Here is a 20,000-nt window from a genome sequence, read left to right as displayed (position 1 = left end):
TAAAGGCCTAAGTTCGGTAATAAGCCGTTATAAATATTTAGGTTGATTTATGTCAATCATCATAAAGGGCTTGTGTAGGCTCTGTGAAGCCCTATGAGCATGACCTTTAAGTTAATTGACAGCACACAACCAGCTTTAGGCCCTTTCTTACCTTTTCTAAATTGTTAATTGAGATGGAATCTTGAGGCCCTGCTGAGAAGGGGCGGGGCCCTTCGAACTCCACCAATAAGCTTGTTTTATTGTAGGAGCAGGTGGAGTTCAGGCGGGGCTGAGGAAGAGCCGACGCCCGTGTTTTACAGGTGGGGATCTTAGTTAGTGAAGTCGGGTTGGGGGTCTGGGATGAACGGTGGGATGAAGATGTTCGTTCATGCAAAATAAAAACCAATGAAGGAGAAAGTCACGTGAGAGAGGATTAAACCAAAAGATCACAATGATATCAACAGGATGGACATAATGGACATGACACAACGATTACATTTCATACACAAACGATGTAATAACCTCTATCACGTTAAAAACGTCTATTACATAAATAATATGTAATGTAGATACAGCTCTGTTCTAATAAAGTAAAATATGCTACGCTGTTCATCTGCCAACAAAAAGGACGTGACTTATAGATAAGACGCGATAAAAACTGCAGGATCTGGGGACAAGCCTGAGACAATTTGCGTTTGAGGTAAATAACAGTAATCAGAAGGGTGAGGGGCTTTAAGGTTAGGAGGGTCAGAGCAGTATAACATCTGCACTAACGCTAATGGAAGGCCACCTAGACAAAAGAGTGCACAAGATGGTGGAAATGAAAGAGCATGAGGTTAGCAGCGACGGGTATGAGTGCGTGCGAGGGAGTGAGTGATTAGTGAGATTCATGGGAAATGTTGAAAAGGTTGGAGTGAAATAGGTGGAGATAGTTTTGGGTTGAGATTTTAATGCTTAATATTATTATTATTATTATTATTATTATTATTATTGTTGTTGTTGTTGTTGTTGTTGATATTTTTTATAACAACAACAACAACAACAACAATAATAATAATAATAATAATAATAATAATAGTAAAATTAGACAATTTTCCTACTAGTCTAATTTCCTAATAATTTCCTAATCCTAATAATAATTTCCTAATCCTAATAATAGGATTTCTTCGCTTGATCCAAATGTTTGATCATTAAAATTTTGCTAGTCTTTGGTTAAGTCTCGATTTCGATCTGATTTATTTACTTAGTAATTTGTTTACAGAATTTGGACCATTTTTACAATTTTTACCATCGACCAAGTTTATTTCACTAATTAACACAGTTAACAATAAAAAGAGTAATTCGCTACATTGCTTGTAGTTTTTTCCTAGCAATTCAAACTAGCATTTATTATTTAAAGGAAATAGATGCTAACAGAAAATCAATCACCCATGTGCTTACAATGTTGCTGTTTACTTTCTTGCTAAAACAGTCCATGTTTCTAATGTAATTATTGAAATAAATGTATGGCTAAGTTTACAAGTAAAACCCCAAGCTGGGTAGGTAAAGGCTAGCAAGATATTAGCAAGCATGTCAAAAGATGGCAGGCACTTATTTCCATGGATTTCAGAACAGCGAATATTGCGTCATCAGGTAGGCGTGGCCTATTTGATAATCTAACCCTAACATTAACTTTAACCGTAGTTTTTGGTTGTTTATTTGTTTTCTAAAATAAATCTACCTGTATGACTGTTTTGTCCTTCGTAGTATGCTGACCTCCGGAAACACGCCCACTTTACGTCGTGGTAACGAAACCCCTGGAATTTAGTGCCTGCTATCAAAAGATATTGGTATCTAGCCATTTAGTATACTATCCTTTTTTAATAAATATATTTGACACATTAAAGGAAAACTAAAATATAATTGGACAGTGGGCTTAAGAATATTCCTAAATAATGAAGGGTAATTAACATCATGTGACCCCCAAAACACTTCATCTACATAACATCCTTCCACACAAAGACTTAAAAGCTGTATATTTTTCCATCTTACTAAAGGTGTTTAATATACTAAAGGTGTTAAGATTCTAAAGATGTTTAAGATAGTAAAGGTGTTTAAGTTACTAAACATGTTTGTTATTAAAGGTGTTTAAGTTACTAAAGGTGTTTAAGATACTAAAGGTGTTTAAGATACTAAAGGTGTTTGAGTTACAAAAGGTGTTAAGTTACTAAAGGTGTTTGTTAGTAAAGGTGTTTAAGATACTAAAGGTGTTTGTTAATAAAGGTGTTTAAGATACTAAAGGTGTTTAAGTTACTAAAGGTGTTTAAGATACTAAAGGTGTTTAAGATACTAAAGGTGTTTGTTAGTAAAGGTGTTTAAGATACTAAAGGTGTTTAAGATACTAAAGGTGTTTAAGTTACTAAAGGTGTTTAAGATACTAAAGGTGTTAATATACTAAAGGTGTTTAAGTTACTAAAGGTGTTAAGATTCTAAAGATGTTTAAGATAGTAAAGGTGTTTAAGATACTAAACATGTTTGTTATTAAAGGTGTTTAAGTTACTAAAGGTGTTTAAGATAGTAAAGGTGTTTAAGATACTAAACATGTTTGTTATTAAAGGTGTTTAAGTTACTAAAGGTGTTTAAGATACTAAAGGTGTTTGAGTTACTAAAGCTGTTAAGTTAATAAAGGTGTTTAAGTTAATAAAGGTGTTTAAGATACCAAAGGTGTTTAATTTACTAAAGGTGTTTAAGATACTAAAGGTGTTTAAGTTACTAAAGGTGTTTAAGATACTAAAGGTGTTTAAGTTACTAAAGGTGTTTGTTATTAAAGGTGTTTAAGTTACTAAAGGTGTTTAAGATACTAAAGGTGTTTAAGTTACTAAAGGTGTTTAAGATACTAAAGGTGTTTAAGATACTAAAGGTGTTTAAGATACTAAAGGTGTTAAGATACTAAAGGTGTTAAGATACTAAAGGTATCTAAAGGTGTTTAAGATACTAAAGATGTTTGTTATTAAAGGTGTTTAAGTTACTAAAGGTGTTTAAGTTACTAAAGGTGTTTAAGTTACTAAAGGTGTTTAAGATACTAAAAATGTTAAGTTACTAAAGGCGTTTAAGCTACTAAAGGTGTTTAAGTTATTAAAGGTGTTTAAGTTACTAAAGGTGTTTAAGATACTAAAGGTGTTTAAGTTACTAAAGGTGTTTAAGTTACTAAAGGTGTTTAAGTTAAATCTATAAGATTACAAAATCTGCAAAGAGCAAGAGCTTAAGATCTGCTTGGATTCACGAAAATGTGACTAACACAAGACTTACTCAGACATGCCAAGGACGTAAATTTATACATTAGAATTAACATTCACATTAACACGATCCCTTAATTCTATTATTTAACACATTGGTTAAAAATCAACACAGGATCACGTTCATCATTAAAATGTAATCGTCTACTTCAACTCTTACTGTCAGTAATCAGTGGAAAAGACATCGATCTAAACCGGTTGATGCATTTAATCCTAAATCTGCTGAAAAAAGAGTAAGAGGTTTTGGGTAAAAATCCAGTACTACTCACAGACGCCCTGTCTCTGGAATGACGCACCGAGCTGAACGTCAGCCGTCCGTCTGCTGATACTAGAGAGAGAAAAATATATCGATATAATTTATTTTAATTGTCAATTATCCAAAACATTTAGATACAATTAACTTAGACCAGAAAATTAAAGATATAAAAAAAACCACACACACACACACACACACACACACACACACACACACACACACACACACACACACACAAACACACAACATGTCTTTTTACACCACATACGGCATACGAATTCTACACAGAACCACAATCTTAAGGAACCGCTCTGACGTGATTTGGCAGAGAATAACACACAATCTTACATAAAAGAGGCTTCTACAACATCTAATTGCAGCAAAGTACAATGTACATTTTATCCATTTATGGTTACGTTTAAAGCGGCGGAACGTCCGTAAAACAGATCAGTTCCTGTTATTATATCCTGTGATTGCTCATGTTCCAGAAGCTAAGCGTTGTTCCTTCAGCAGCATCTGTATTCTCTCTCTTACGGCGTTAATTAAAGAAAAATACAGCATTAATCAGCTTATCGACGTCAGAAATTGGAAATGCATCCTGAACCCAGAATTTTGGAAAGCAGCTACCGTGCTATTTAAAAAGTTTTTTTTTTGTAACATATACTATATTTTTTATATAAAAAATGGATTGCAATTCTCAAACAGCAGAAAGAGATGGATGATGACAGAGGAAGTGCTTTCTCTCTCTCTCTCTCTCTCTCTCTCTCTCTCTGACTCAAGAGACCAAGTTGTCTCCTACTCAATCAGTTGCATAGCAACCACCATACATGCTTTGTATCCTAGAGACTCTATTGCCAGATCTGTTACATAAACTGGATGTAATCTGTTGCAATGTTCCTTCAGAGAATCATAACACGACTAAAAATTCACACAGTAGACGCACAGACACACTCGATCAGAAAACGGGTGTTAGCGCTAGTTCACAATACAACCACAACAAAGGACAGATTAGCACCGAGACAAAAGAAGCAGAAGTAAGAGAGTGCAGAAAGCAGAAAGAGCACATTTCAAGACATCAACTTTCAACTTCACTCAATTACACTAAAAAAAACACCAATAAGCAACATGAAAGTAAATAAATAAATAAATAAATAAATAAATATAAAATAATTTTGCCAGTAAAACCTGTAAACCAAAAAGACAAACACCATCTTTGCTAGTGTATTTGCCAGCCACATTGCAAACAGTCTGCCTGTGATAGTGTGATCACCTGTGGGTTTCCGCTTAGCACAGATGTGATGTTGGGTAGCTCTAGGATGCCTTACGGCGGCCTTTAAAACACTCTTCCTGGAGGGAGAACGGCTCTGATTTTCAGATTTTTTTGTGACCTCAACCTTCTTAATCACAGCTACAAAAGGGAAACACAGAGTCAGGAAAACTGTAGGATTTGGTTCATGGGGTCAATACAAAATATCCATCTGGTTGCCGTACAAGCAAAATAACATCTAATGAGCAGACATTTACAAAAAGCCATAATACGATACGATACAATACAAAACCGGTAGCGTAAAATTAGCACGGTACAAGAAGTTACAGGAATATTTTATAAACAGCGGCAAGAATCTTATTTAATAACAAAAGATCTGACATTTCTGGCAATGTATAAGGTCACTTTTGTATCGTCAACCTTTTTTCTTCTTCAGATCCCCTTTTTGGACCGGTCCCGGATCTTTCCAGATGGGTTTGCGTTCCGGTGTGGAAATTCGGCCTTTGGCTCTGCCTGATTTAGGCTTCTGTTTGACTGGCTTCTCGGTAGAGGGCTTCTTGGCAGGGCTTAATATTCTTGGAAGAGGCTCAATTTTCTCTGTGGCCATGCTCTTATCATCATCTGCAGCATGTATAAAATGTAAAATTGACATGACAAATGATGCTAATATGATAACAGCATTACTTTACATTATTAGCACAAGAACATATTGCCTACTGAAAGAAACGGACATACATTGCGATTCTAACAAAAACAAATTAACTGAATAATAAAAAAAATATATATATGAAAATTAATTGAATATTTAGAAAAGAAACATCATAGCATCACCTTGAGTGTCTATCCAGGAGCTGTCTAAGATGGAGTCATCGATAGTGGTTTCATCCTTGTAGTCATCATAGCTCTCAGTAGGACACTCGCTCTCTGGAACCTCCTTAGGAGGACACACAGGGGCCTGTACAGCTTCAGGAGCATCCTGGACTTCCTCTAGGCTAGCAGCCTCCATTTCTGCTTCTTGAGCCATTTCAATAGAGTCTTCTTCCTCCTCTTCATCTCGAAGCATTTGTGGTGATTCTTCTTCAGGAGGAGTGGAGAAACGTACGCTGTGCCCAGGTACTTCTCGTTCATCAATGGTCTGCACCACAGTAATAAAGTCATCTTCCACGGTTACAATAGACTCAATGGCAGCTCGGGGCTCTATGGTTTCTTGTACCGCTGCCCCTGCCCCTTCCAACTCGTCATGCTCTTCCACTTTATCTTTCACAAGTCCTGTCTTTTCATCTTTTTCAAGTCCAGTTTCTTCATGCTTGTCAACAACTTCGGGCTCTTCATCTTTTTCCACAACTCTGGTCTCTTCGTCGTTCTCAACAACTTTGGGCTCTTCATCTTTCTCAACAAACGACGGCTCGTTATCTTTCTTAACAACTTTTGGCTCTTCGTCCTTCCCAGCAACTGTAGGCTCTTCGTCCTTCACAACTTTAGGCTCCTCGTGTTTCTCAACGACTGTGGGCTCTTCATCTTTCTCAGCAATTTTGAATTCTTGTTCTTTTTGAACACTTTGTGGCTCCTCATATTTCTCAACAATATTGTGCTCTTCATCTTTCTCAAAACCTTTGTCCTCTTTATCTTTCTCAACAACTTTGGACTCTTCATCTTTCTCAACAACTTTAGGCTCCTCATCTTTCTCAACAACTTTAGGCTCCTCATCTTTCTCAACAACTTTAGGCTCCTCATCTTTCTCAACAACTTTAGGCTCCTCATGTTTCTCAACAACTTTAGGCTCCTCATGTGTCTCAACAACTTTAGGCTCCTCATGTGTCTCAACAACTTTAGGCTCCTCATGTTTCTCAACAACTTTAGGCTCCTCATGTTTCTCAACAACTTTAGGCTCCTCATGGGTCTCAACAACTTTAGGCTCCTCATGTTTCTCAACAACTTTAGGCTCCTCATGTTTCTCAACAACTTTAGGCTCCTCATGTGTCACTTTGGGCTTGTCATCTTTCTCAACAAGCTCTGTTTCAATTTGTTTTACTTCAGACTGATCTTGTTCAGTCTTCCGTGGTTCAACCTTCTCCAGTATCTCAGGCACATTTGGCAAATCTAAACCTGCTTTTTCTGCTTGCATGTACTCCATAGGTTCCTCAGCTACTTCTATTTCTTCTTCTTTACTTTGTGACACTGAAGTGGAAACAGGAGCCTGCTCTGCCATCGCAATTTCCAGTTGTGATTTTTCTCCAATAGTCTCATTCTCCTTGTCAGATTGTAGGAGGTTCTGATCTTTCCTGGGTTTCTCGACAGATTCTGCAGGAGACAATTTTGCGGGCTCTTCTTTCTGACCGTCTTGTGCCTGTTTAGTTTTCTCTGTGTCAACAGGTACTTTTTCTTCTTCTGTTCCACTCTCCACTGATGATGTTGGTGATGGTTTAATTGGTCTAGCAATCCTGTCCTTGGCAACTCCAGTAAGCTGGTACACATCCTCAGCATCTACCTCCTCATAGGCTTCCTGGTGAACCAAATCTGGCTTATTCTTCACCTTTTCACGTAGCTCCTGGAGCTCCCTCTCCTCTTCAACACTTAAAGGTCTGTCTTCCATTTCCAGCTTGCGAATTTGCCTCTCATAATCAGCTATTTCAGCCTCCTGTTCAGCTGCAAGTTTGGCCTCTTCATCAAGATCTGTTTTCACGCCTTCCAGAGTAACAGTAACAGTTGGAGTGGCAAACGTTTTAACTTGATTGCTTGGCTGCTCTGCTCCAGCATCATTATTTTTGCACATTTTTTCTCTTGTATCCTTTTCCTCCTCTGTTTCTGGGGAAATGTCTTCTTTTAGAACGTTAGATGATGGACTTTCCTGTCCACTTGTATTTGGAATGGTCTCTTTTTCTTCTGAAATCATTCTGTTGAAGATTTGTGTTGGTGGAGAATCCAATGGACTGTGAACATCCGCTGGAGATGGCATGGGACCAGAGTACTCACTAAAAACACAGTATCCATGTTCCTCCAATTGAGTCTCGCTTTTTGTAACTCGCTGACCCTGAAACAAATGGGCTAAGGAGTCACTCACTAGGGCAGGCATGTCAGCAGGGACTGACTTCCTTCTTATAATCTCAGGATCAGTGTTATCAGACATTAATCTTGTACGAGTACCTGCCAAGTCCAGCATTTCAGGTAGATCTTGTGCCATCACAGCACCATTTTTATAGCTGAACTTATTAGGTAAGGGAGAACCTGGGGATTCAGGCTGTGGACTTGTGGTCTTGATATCAGCTACTGTGTCATGAGGTGGAGAAGCTGATGGAGTGGTGACAGAGGCTGATGTCTCCAGGATCAGTGGTGGGAAAGAGGGGAGTTTCTCCACTGATGGCGAGACAGGAATGCATTCGGTAGATTCATCAAGGCTTCCACTGGTATAAGACATGATGTCAGTCGCTAATGGGGAGAAGTTTCTGGGACGCCCTTGTCCTCCACTCTGATCCATAGCCCCAATGGTGATATTCAGGGAGTAACTTCTTTGCTCCAAGGCCAACTTTCCAGGAGAGAGCTTGCAATCATCCCTTTTTTCAGATGATGCGAGAACCTTTTGTTGCTCTTCAGTACCCTTTTGACTTTCAGGAATTTCACCTATAGACTGAGATTGAACTAGGGTACTGTAGCTAATTTCTGGAACTGAGGAAATGGCAGACTTAGTCTCATCTGATGCAGTACTAAGCTCATAATAATCTTCACCTTGTCCCCTCGTCTCCTCTGATTTCAGTGTGGTTGTTTCAAAATAAGCAGACATTCCAGACTTGTCCATAGTTCCTTCTTGTTTATCTGAGCTAGCAGACTCTGTTCCAGGCACTTCTAGACTTTTGGCACTTGCTATAACATCTAGCTGCTTGTCTCCAGTAGATGTAGATTCCACTTCTAGTAATTGCATCACGTGTGTTTGAGACATACTTGAGTCTAAAGAAACTGCATCTGTAGGAGCTTGCTTCTCAATATTGACTGGTGAGTCTTCCTTTTGATCAGGATTCACCGTGGGCTCTTTGGCATTGCTCTGACCATTTGGTGAAACAGCAAAAGCATCTGTGTCACTTAGGCTGGGTAATGATGTATCAGGGACAACACTTTGGTAAGAGGTGAGATCCTCTGGTTTCACCTCTGACTGAGCGAAGTCCGTGCTGACCGGCGTAGCCCTCTCTCCACATGGCTTTTCTGCATCCATCTTCACAGCTGAAAGCAAATCTTAAGTGATCTGGTTGTGCTGCATAACTTATATATCTGGGCTCAAGGATTTGCCAGGCCAACCACCACAAGGACAAGCAAAGCCCAGCAATTGTCACAGCATACAGAGTCTCAAATGAAACAAAAGAGCACATTCCAACTCACTGATGAACAAAGTGAGGACATGGTTGTAAGCAGAGCAACATGCAAAATGCCAGATGGATGAGATCCACACAATGAGGATGAAATGTCCATGAACACCTCACCTGTATAATCCAGATAAGACGGATTTCAAAACCTTTGGTTAAAAACTATATAAATACCCACTTTAAAAACTAACATCATCATAAAACTTTCTGGACCGTTATGGCTGTTAAATTCATTAGAATCGATATAGAGACAACTTTTAATGCAAAATCCACCCATTTAATACAAAAAAGTATCATATTGTAAGAGGAATATTTTTAAATGAAATCTTACAGTTTTTCAAAGGTTTACAGATAAAACATGAGGTGAACAAATGATACATGATAAAAATCAAATGTGCACATATCACATTTGGCAGAAAGACACATGGGTGAAAATAAAATGACACGATTATGTTCAAAAAAAAAATCAAGATCAAATGAGTTTCAACAGAATCAGATATTTAATGAAACGAATGATTCATCACATCATGCAATAATAATAATAATAATAATAATAATAATAATAATAATAATAATAATAATAATAAAAACACTGGCAATGTAGCTGGCAAAAATGACACCAAGCAAATGGTTTACACTTGATGGGTTGATGGGGAAAAGGTCAGCCTGGCAACAAGAATACCAACATAAGACAAAGCGTATGCTTCAAAGAAAGCTTCACCAAAAGAAGAAGGTAGCACCTATACTGATAACGGCAATTCGATAATGAGAAGAAAGAGAACAAAAGTAAGAAAATGATAAACAAGCACAGCTCTGGCCACAGAAGCGGGTCACCATCAAGCCTGTGTTGCCTTGCAGCATCAGCAGAGAAGAGGACAATTTCGAGCCATTCTTCCCCATTGCCTTAGATCGCAGCTGTCAAAATGCTTTAGCTATTCTTTTTTGGAAACAAGGAAAAAAAAAACACATGCAGGCCACAGAGAATGGAGGACACACCTTTTCCAGGGCACTCGCCCCTTTCTGCCTCCTCAGTGCTCCCATTACGAGCTCCAGGGCCAGCATTAATTGCTTGGTCCTCTGCCTGCAGATAGGGCAAAGTCTGGGCCCCGACTACCACCTCTGCCTGCTCTAAGAGCTTGGATATGGGTTCCTGCTCAGGCTCCTCCCCACTCCACTGCTCCTCCTCTTCCTCCTGCTCCTCTAAAGCTGCTGCTGCTGCAATGTTCTCATCTTCCTCCGCTGCAGAAAGAGCCTCTATGGTCTCTTCTTCTTAATAAAAAGGGGGACAAGTGGAAACATCAAGACTACGGACAACACAGACTTGGGTTACAGGGATCTAGAGGAAATGGGACACTTTCAGCTCTGGGATAGGAATGATGACACATCAATATGTTGCATGTGTACTGTTCCAGTATGGATGTGGAAGAGACTTCCTTCTGTTTGGATTTTGAAAAATATAGTAAGGCCAAATAACATTTTTTGCTTAATCAGGGCAAATGTATGTACTATCAGAAAAGATAAGAATACTTTATAATACGAGTCAATGCGTGTAGTTACTTAGCTTACAACCAGTGCTACAATGAGGTCTAAGACTTTTAAACATGTCATGTTAATAAAGTGATGCAGAAAAAAGCAAACTGACAGGAAGATTCAGCAGAAAGTAGTCAAACCCAAGAAACCTACAGTAAGAAATTCGGCTTTGAGGACTCATCGTATATTGTTGTCTGAGAAAGGTATCATGGATATAAAAACGGTAAACAATGAAACAATGGGAATCTACAAAATTGTATATGTTGTAATGTGCTGGAATGAGACAGAGTCAACGTTGACCTGTATGTGAACAGTTCTTGATTGTTTTGAGTCACACGCTAATTCTTTCCCACGTACAGTAGCACTGCATCAATTCTGATCACTTGTACTTCAGGGAATTTATTAAGCATCACTAAGAAAATGTAAGAAAAGAAAACCGACAATGTAACCTTCGATGTCAATGTGAGTAAAGAGGACGCAATAATTCTTCGGCACTAGTTTATATCTGTGACATTTGGCATGTTTTTTTAGCAATAGGATGAACCAGAAGGTAGGTATAGCAATGTTTTAGCTGTCAGAGTGAATGAGCATCTAAGAAGTCTGCAGCCTACAGTAAGATTATGAGGGATGCTGGGAGTCTAGCAGCACAGGGCACACTAGGTCAACTCTCAGCAGGATGTCACAGTGAGACAGAGACTGACAACAAAGTATAGGAGCAAAAAGACATGGGGTTTCATCTCTAATATAGGATCCATCATTTTGCCAAGAAACTAACAAGAACTGACAATGCATGTCCTGTCTTTTTTTCGACTGATGCATTACTGTAATTGATTGAAAAAAGTGAATAAAGTATGAGTGGGCATGTTTGTGCCAAAAGTAGAAGAGCTGAAAGTCTTCCTGTGATCTACAGCATGTGTACATCAGCAGGGGAAAAAAAAAATTGAATTGGGGATGGGGAGGGGAATGGACAGATGAGCATGGACCAGGTGATGGAGAGACAGACAATCAATCAGACAGACACAATGGCAGACCCACAAGACAGGCAAAGAACAAAAAAATGCACACCATGCTGGACCGACCTGTCGATGTAGCAAGCCGTTTGGCTCCCATTTGGAGCAAGTTTTATTAAAACAAGATGCATGAATAGTGCCACTGATGCATCACGCAGTAAGTGTGTGGGGTAATTTAGGCAACACTTGAGAAAAGAAACAGCCCAATAGATGAACCCCGAGGATGGGAGCCAAACGACTTTGAATAAAATGTCCAGACAAATGAAAGGGCACGCTGAGAATAAGGAACGCTCCACAGACAGAGCGTGCACAGCACAACAGAGACAAAAGACGAAAGGGGGGTGGCAAACGAGAGAAAGAGACCAGAAAGAGAGAGTGAGAGAGAGAGAGAGAGAGAGAGAAAGAGAGAGAGAGAGAGAAAGAAGACCAAGGTTTGGATAAACATGACCAAAGAATATTCAAGATAGGACAGGAAGAGAAAGAAAAGAAGACAATGGGGGAGGGTGGTGGAGAGGAACCATGCGCGGTTCACCTTCAATCTGGCTAAAGGCAGCGGCCTGCCCTGAAGGGCACGAGCCCGAGAGTGTCCACTCAGGGCTGAATAAGGGGTGGTCATAGTACTCCTCGTCAGAGTAGTAGGGTTCATCCTCGGGCACTGAAACTGAGATGGAGGGGGCGAGGAACTTGCACCTCTCCCGAGAATTTTGGAAGCGGCAGAGAGGCCCAGCCTCCTCCTCATCCCCTACATCTACAAACAGACACAAGGAGAAGGAAATGCAGGGAAATCTGGACACAGAGAGAGACAGAAAGAGGGGGATATAGAGAGACAGGAAAGGGTGAACAGAAGGGTGGACAATTCGAGAAATGGGAAGTAACAGAGCATAATGGAAAAAGAAAAGAATTGAGAGAAAGGAAGATGAAAGGAGTTCAGAGAGATTGAAAACGAGGAAGAAAGGTGACAAAAGGTGACCAATATTATCAAAGCAAAAGGAAGTAAATGGTGAATAAAGAGGTGAAACGTGGAGATGCTAAAGGAGAGAGGAAGAAGAAGAGCAGGGACCAAGAGAAAGGCAGTAAAAAATAGAAAGAGAAAATAAACATGCAGAATAGGTACTACGTAAAGGAATTGTGAAGAAATGGCACACATAAGCACAACACCAAGTACATAGATACAAGACGAAATGGCCACAAACAGAAACAGCTGCTGGGGAGGCACCGTGTCATTGTCTCAGACAGGGACTAATTTTTAATCCTGACTAATAAGCCAGGAGAATAGCTAGCCAACAATCCATATACTCAAAGACCAATGGGTGAGTAAATAAGCTGGCATAATGCACAACGTAAACTGCTGTGAGTGAGTCAGCACTACTAACATTACATAGACTAAAACGTTTTGAGGTAATAACTAAGTAAATAAGTTGCTTGTAGTCCAACAGTGTGCAATCAAAGAAGACTTGGTGTGTGGTTAGACTACAAAGGGAAAGCAGACTTTGGCCACATATTGAGCACGATGGGTCATCCACCTACCAGCAGCTATGGACTAATTAATTAAGTGGTCCTAGGCACATGACATCCAAATGCAAAATGCTACCACCATTATTATTGGTGTTCAACAAGATCTCTTGGGAACATGGCCAGGGGTTTACCAGGAATTACCATACTGCATCTACTGAGATATGACTCGATGATGTTTGACCTAGACATGGCAGCCCAACTAGCCACCACAAAAATGACTGGAGTCCTCAATTGCCCCAGTCTGAAGTTAAAGTTAAGTAGGTATCCATTTGAGACAAAGAAATAGAAGCAGTTTAGATTGCCTTAGCATTAAAATTTACCACCAAGGTGTAACACCAAGGTTAATTACCCCTCACTGCACTAGAATGATTGGTAGTAAAAAAAAAAAAAATCCATGTCAGAAAGCAGTGGGAAAGTAAACCATCTAGAATAATGTACCATGCACACATTGCTGTAAGCAAGACAGCTTTACTAACATCAGAGGTTAGCAAATTTTGAGGCAACACCCAAGCACCCCCAATGAACTAAAGTGCAGTTAGAGATGAAAGGGGATGTGGCCATAAAGTCTAATATAGCCCTACCATTGTGCAGGCTCCTATGGACCAGGTGGCACTACAACTGATTTTGGGCTCATTCTATCTTAGTAACTATAGCTTAATTTGTTTAAGGCATATACAAACTAGGCAAAGGATGAGATGCAGGTGTTTGGCAAGTTTAATAAGGTTCCTGACCAAAGGTCTGCTAGGAATTAAGAAAAGTGAATTGCAGAACTACAGTCACGGAAATAATAAAGGGCCAAATGCTTGAACTGGATTCTTCTAGTGAGACTGGGATCAGCACTTGCCTTAGGTCTATTGGGCATGCCAAATTGTGATGCAGAATCCAAACAAAAGCTGCTGCCCGTACGTCCAACTGGACATGCAAACAGAAAAAAACATTACGCCAAGAATGCACTGGAACGCGGGTAAGGAACACATGCCCTTAACCACAAACCTGTTTCTGGCATGTGTTCACACATCAGCCACAGTCTAAGGCTGGTATGTGCCAGAAATGTGTTAGGGTACCCTGTTAATGCAACAAAAATGTTGCTAATAGAAAAGAGATGTGGACCTACTGCGTATCTCTAAAAAGCCACTGAGAGTGGTCATCCAAGGTCATCGAACAAGTGCCTAGTGTCTTCCAGGTTACATGACTCTTTGTCCTCTGAACCTGCTATAGTTTTTGTCTCTGTCTCTTCTGCAATCTTCTGCAGTCTCTTCTCAAGCCTCTGCTCCAAACCCAGTCTCTGCTTCCATCTTATTCTGCTTGTTTCTCTCTCAGTCTCCGTCTCTCCTCTCAACCTAAGTCTCTGTTTTTGTGCTCAGCTAAGTGTATCTTCCTCCTCTATGTCTGATTGTTTAGGTCAGTGTTTTCATGGTTTGGGCTCACAGATCCTACCCATTTATCTTTCTTTCCTGCTTTGGATCTGCCAGAACCATTCCCCTGAACCTATTTCATTGTTAAATGGTTAATTACATCTGATTAGCGTGTATGCCAGGGATAGTATCCTTTCTTTTATTAGGCTCACAAATACCTAGTTTATCTTTTCATAGTTTTCTTGATGCCTTGTTAAGATTCCAAGGTACTATTGGTAATCTTAGTTCCCAGTCTACAATAAGTTAAGTATTGTACATTATATGCCCCCACTAGTTTGTACACGGCACCATCATAAACACAACGCATAAAGAGCATATGCAACCAAAATCGACAATAAACAACAAACACACATACAAACAAAGAAACTGATGAGTGCAGGCCCACGCCATCAACAGCACCTAGTACATAACATGCAAAAATAGAGGACAAGAAGAGCATGAGGTATTTCCCTAGAATTGTGGATACCGATGCGATGAGCCTAAATGCCAACAGGATGGCATTAAGGTGTAAGGAGATGAGCCAGAGTGAATAGTATCATGCAGGGTGAAAGGGACTCAGGAAGAGTGTATGTAGGAAATGAAGTGATGGTGAGAGAAGTAAGTGGTAATGGTGTTGTTTTGATTCGGGCTGTCTTATTTCCTGTAAGACTCTGAAGATGAAGATATAGCCAAGCATTTAACACGCGCCAAGGAGAAGTAAGGAAGAGGAGGAGGTGGCAAAGACAATCCTTTGCTCATTTTTCTTCCAGTATAGATCACTTCAGTTCAATCAGAAGTGTGGGCCTCACCGTCTGTCCAGAAAGGAATGGTGTTGGCCACTTTTCCGGCAAAAAAGACCCAACCCTCTTGTGGAGAAGGTGGTGAACAGGGATGAAGACACATCCAAACCACAGATGTTTTTCACACTCACCTTTGTACAAACACTGTTAAACTTTCCACATACACACACATATTATCAGTTGGACATGGACCTACCTTGCTCCAGAGGGCCAAAGTGCTCAGCCGCAGGAGACGGAGGTGGAGAAGGTGGCAAATTGGTTGAGTCTTCCACTGCAGACACAGAAAATGGAAGCAGAGAATGAGAAATGGATATAATAAAAAAAAAATAAAAAATCCACACAGCAAAGCTTAGTATATGGATGCGCAATCTGACATACAGGACTTCTTTGCAGGTGCTTACTCTCTTTGCTTAATCTCATCCTTTCAATACTGCTGCATACACAGTATGATCTGTTTCTGCAGACTAAATCCAGCAGAGCGAGAGCTCTATTTATCTCCTGAAAACTTTCAGCAACTATTATCGAAAAACAGCTCCCAAACACAAGGAACACATGATGACAGGAGTTACTTTTACAGGGATAACCAACGACTGGGTGGTTTGAGGCAGCTCGGTACAAAGAAGAGTTACGACTTGTTACCACTCCGACATTGAATACTTTCCAATAATAGGGCATCCTGAAGTGTTTATTCCTCCATTTTAAACTGCAATGTTTTGCTTGAAATTCATTCATTCATTCATTTTCTACCGCTTATCCGAACTTCTCGGGTCACGGGGAGCCTGTGCCTATCTCAGGCGTCATCGGACATCGAGGCAGGATACACCCTGGACGGAGTGCCAACCCATCAAAGGGCACACACACACTCTCATTCACTCACACTCACACACTACGGACAATTTCCCAGAGATGCCAATCAACCTACCATGCATGTCTTTGGACCGGGGGAGGAAACCGGAGTACCCGGAGGAAACCCCCGAGGCATGGGGAGAACATGCAAACTCCACACAGGTGGGAATCGAACCCCCAACCCTGGAGGTGTGAGGCGAACGTGCTAACCACTAAATGGCACACTTGTTATTAACAAAACAACCTGCAGTGTTATTGCACAACATAAACCATGACCTGAAGACTTTCCTGTGGTGGAAAACATCCTGACGGTTAGAAAGAGCTGACAATGGAGAGTTCGTCACTGTATGTATAAGGAATATCTCTTTACAGTTAACTTTTACCAGCTATTAAACATTTTTGTAACACAGGCCCATGTGAATTAGCTGCTGCTATAGAAATAACAATCAGAAAAGGACACATGGGATTGCTGTAGATGGTACCACCTACGTCTCATGGGGCCTTTTTACACCCGGTCACTTCATGTGTTGTCTCTGATCTGATAGCTATCTGATTTATTAAAACTGTTTCATTAACATTAAGACACATAAATGCGTCTCGGCGGATCGGATATCGACCCGATCTTTCTACTCCCGCCCAAAATGCTAATATATTTTACCTCATTTCCGGGGTAATTGAAACAGAACACACTTTGGTGTACGCGGTTTTTAGAAAGCGATCAAAAAGAAGACGAAAAAACTGGTTACGACGTTTATGCTACAAAAAACAGCGTTTACTGTTTGCTGCATTTTCGCTGGCGGCAGCAGCGCGTTTTAAGTCCCGACGAGACGCCTGGGTGAAAGATCACCTGCGAGTGACGTACTTCCCTTTGGGAGGAGTATAGCGCTGACGTATGTGGCTTGAACAACCACATACATTTACACCTGTCCAGTTTCATCTGAAACGCGTCCCAGACCTCCTCCTGAAGGGGTTTGTACCATCGGATTTATATCCGTCTCCAAAACGTTTCGGAGGGCATTTAGACCTGGTCTTTTTACCGTCGGATAGATATCTGATCACAGAAAACGTGTGAAGTGACCAGGGGTAAAAAGCCCCAAGGTTTCATCCTAATGTCTTCTCTGGGAGATTTGCCTGACCACTGCTGCATCAGTCTTGTTTATCAGTGGAACACTTACAATATTTATCAATATAATAAACATAAGCATAAAGAAAAAAAGAAACAGCATGACTTGATGATGAAACCGAGAGCTCTTTTAACTGTAGTGAACCAGACTAGTAATCGGGTAAGCCTCATAACTGGTAGGTAAGGTTGTATGGTCAAATTAAAGGAATACTATAGATATCAGACCCAGCTCAACTGCTCAGTTGTATATATATGAGATAATGTGAATTGCTATGAATCCATCAAATGTTGTAAATGTAAATTTCTATGCTTGTTGTGATACACAGGAGGAGGCAGGACAGGTTGTTTGAACCAGCAGACAGGTTGTTCTCTCTACCCTTAGTCAGCATGCATATCAAAGTATCACAGCAGTATGCTAATGGAAACGACCAGCTGTCAAAACGGATCTGCTAATCAGCAGGAGCTGAAGCGACAGTATGGAGACCAGCTCAGGCCATAGATCACACACACACACACACACACACACACACACACACACACACACACACACACACACACACACACACACACACACACACACACTCTACCTGATCTGCAAAGACAGGTAGAGACAAGACAAAACACACTCACAATATCCATAATTTGCTTGCAGACGTGTCACACTGACAGACTCTTAGTTTATTATTCACAAACAAACATCTCAACTTTCCAATTTTTGGAGTTTTGCAAATGTTTTGCAGCCAAAGCTTCTTTAGCTGCTAAATAAATTCTATTTATTTCATGAACACAATCTAATAACTCAAATAATAGGTTCATTATTTCAGCGCATACAATAATATGCCAGTTTATAGGAGGTACTGGAATAAATTGATCAAATAAAAACTGGAACAAATCCAAACAAACAAACAAAATATTTCACTATTTTCACTCATTTCCTACCGCTTATCCGAACTTCTCGGGTCACGGGGAGCCTGTGCCTATCTCAGGCGTCATCGGGCATCGAGGCAGGATACACCCTGGACGGAGTGCCAACCCATCACAGGGCACACACACACTCTCATTCACTCACACACTACGGACAATTTTCCAGAGATGCCAATCAACCTACCATGCATGTCTTTGGACCGGGGGAGGAAACCGGAGTACCCGGAGGAAACCCCGAGGCACGGGGAGAACATGCAAACTCGACACACACAAGGCGGAGGCGGGAATCGAACCCCCGACCCTGGAGGTGTGAGGCGAACCAGCTAACCGCTAAGCCACCGTGACCCCCTTGTTTTACTAATTTGTTAAACTATTTAAGTTTCTGTGGCAAGTCAACGTAGGTCCAAGTTAACATCAGTGAAGGCTGAATCAAAACCATTCTCCAACTCCAACATCACTACTTGGCCTGAAATGGACAAGTGTGTATGTGTCAGGAAGTTAAGTGTAATTTCACTAATCTTGCAAAAGCTTATGAGGATTTCAGGATTTCATGGAGCTCTTTTAAGATTGTTGTGGTGTAAAAGAAAACTGAATTGAAGTGGTGCAAACCAAGGCTTCTTATTTTAATCTCCCATTGAAGACACATTTATTATCTTTTTACAGGAGCTATACTCATGTTCAAGGCACATGATAAGATAAAAGAGGGCTTTGGCTGAGGGGAATGTGTGTGAATGCCACACAACATGTCATGGTCCAAATATGCAAGAAATCTGTTGTCATTTGAAAGAAAAAACCCATCAAAAAACGAATATATATATATATATATATACTGTACCTCTGAATCTAGTGACTTGACTTTGTGTTAATATCTGACCATTAAATCATGAAGGGTCTGTCTTATTGATCTGAATTAAAAACAAGTAAAGTCAGTTACTGGCAACTGACATAAGAGAAAAAACAATTCAGTTTATTTACAGGTTTTAAACCCAAACCCAACTGGAACTATATCACATTTCAAGAGAAAAACGTGAGTACTTTTTACAGTATGATTCTTTACATTATTTCTGGTGAATAAATAATACATTCGAGTGCATTGAGATCCATTTAAAACGGTATTACTCATGATACACGATGTACATAAAATAGGATAGAAACAAATACAATATATTTGAAGCATAAAGAAACTCTAGCACAGGCCGTGTCACCCACAGAAATAGCACAAACTGCAACAACAGATTTTTCTATTTCAAGTGTGTTCGAAGGTAAACAGAGCCCAGATTTTCGAGTTTGAATGGTTTCCAGTCTATCTATGAGAGTGAATCATAGAGTTGTGTCGTACCTGAGGAGAGTCGGACGGCTGTGCCTGGATGGAGCTCCTGCTCTCCCTTCAGAACCGCCACTGCCTCGGCCGTCACCTCCTGCACAATGCGCGCGGACACTTGCTCTAAAAAACACATCATCATCATCATCATCATCATCATCATCATCATCATCATCATCATCAGGGTGGCTTAATGGCAGCTCCATATATAATGATTGCCAACCTGTCATGTATCATAATTTAAGAGTGAATCATGGATTTGGAGCAAAAATGCTGATTTTTATTGAACTTAATTATTGATGAGCTTTATTATTACTTCATATAAACTTCATGTAAACCAGTTGGATTATATTTTTCTTGTTCATTTGGTGAAGTATATTTGAAGTCTTCATACAGTCCTTTTATATA

The 20,000-nt window shown here is 40.1% G+C and overlaps 1 protein-coding gene across 19 annotated transcripts in view; it reads right to left on the bottom strand.

The window, feature by feature from the left end:
* map2 (microtubule-associated protein 2) overlaps positions 1-20,000 on the bottom strand; it is a 130,357-nt gene that overhangs the window by 11,846 nt on the left and 98,511 nt on the right. For 8 of the 19 annotated variants that reach the window (XM_047814900.1, XM_047814907.1, XM_047814908.1 and 5 more), the window contains 9 exons: positions 19,611-19,715; positions 15,575-15,649; positions 12,202-12,417; positions 10,126-10,398; positions 5,609-8,989; positions 5,198-5,398; positions 4,781-4,918; positions 3,524-3,582; positions 152-334 (listed from right to left, as the gene is read on the bottom strand). In XM_047814900.1, the coding sequence (XP_047670856.1) occupies positions 152-334; positions 3,524-3,582; positions 4,781-4,918; positions 5,198-5,398; positions 5,609-8,989; positions 10,126-10,398; positions 12,202-12,417; positions 15,575-15,649; positions 19,611-19,715 (4,631 nt within the window). The remainder of the gene's footprint in view (positions 1-151; positions 335-3,523; positions 3,583-4,780; positions 4,919-5,197; positions 5,399-5,608; positions 8,990-10,125; positions 10,399-12,201; positions 12,418-15,574; positions 15,650-19,610; positions 19,716-20,000) is intronic. The other 11 variants (XM_047814905.1, XM_047814918.1, XM_047814911.1 and 8 more) reach the window with 9 other exon arrangements.

Source organism: Tachysurus fulvidraco, chromosome 6, assembly GCF_022655615.1.
Source record: "Tachysurus fulvidraco isolate hzauxx_2018 chromosome 6, HZAU_PFXX_2.0, whole genome shotgun sequence".
NCBI classification, from domain to species: Eukaryota; Metazoa; Chordata; class Actinopteri; order Siluriformes; family Bagridae; genus Tachysurus; species Tachysurus fulvidraco.
Note: the sequence above shows the minus strand (reverse complement) of the source record. Positions and strands in the feature narration are given on the sequence as shown.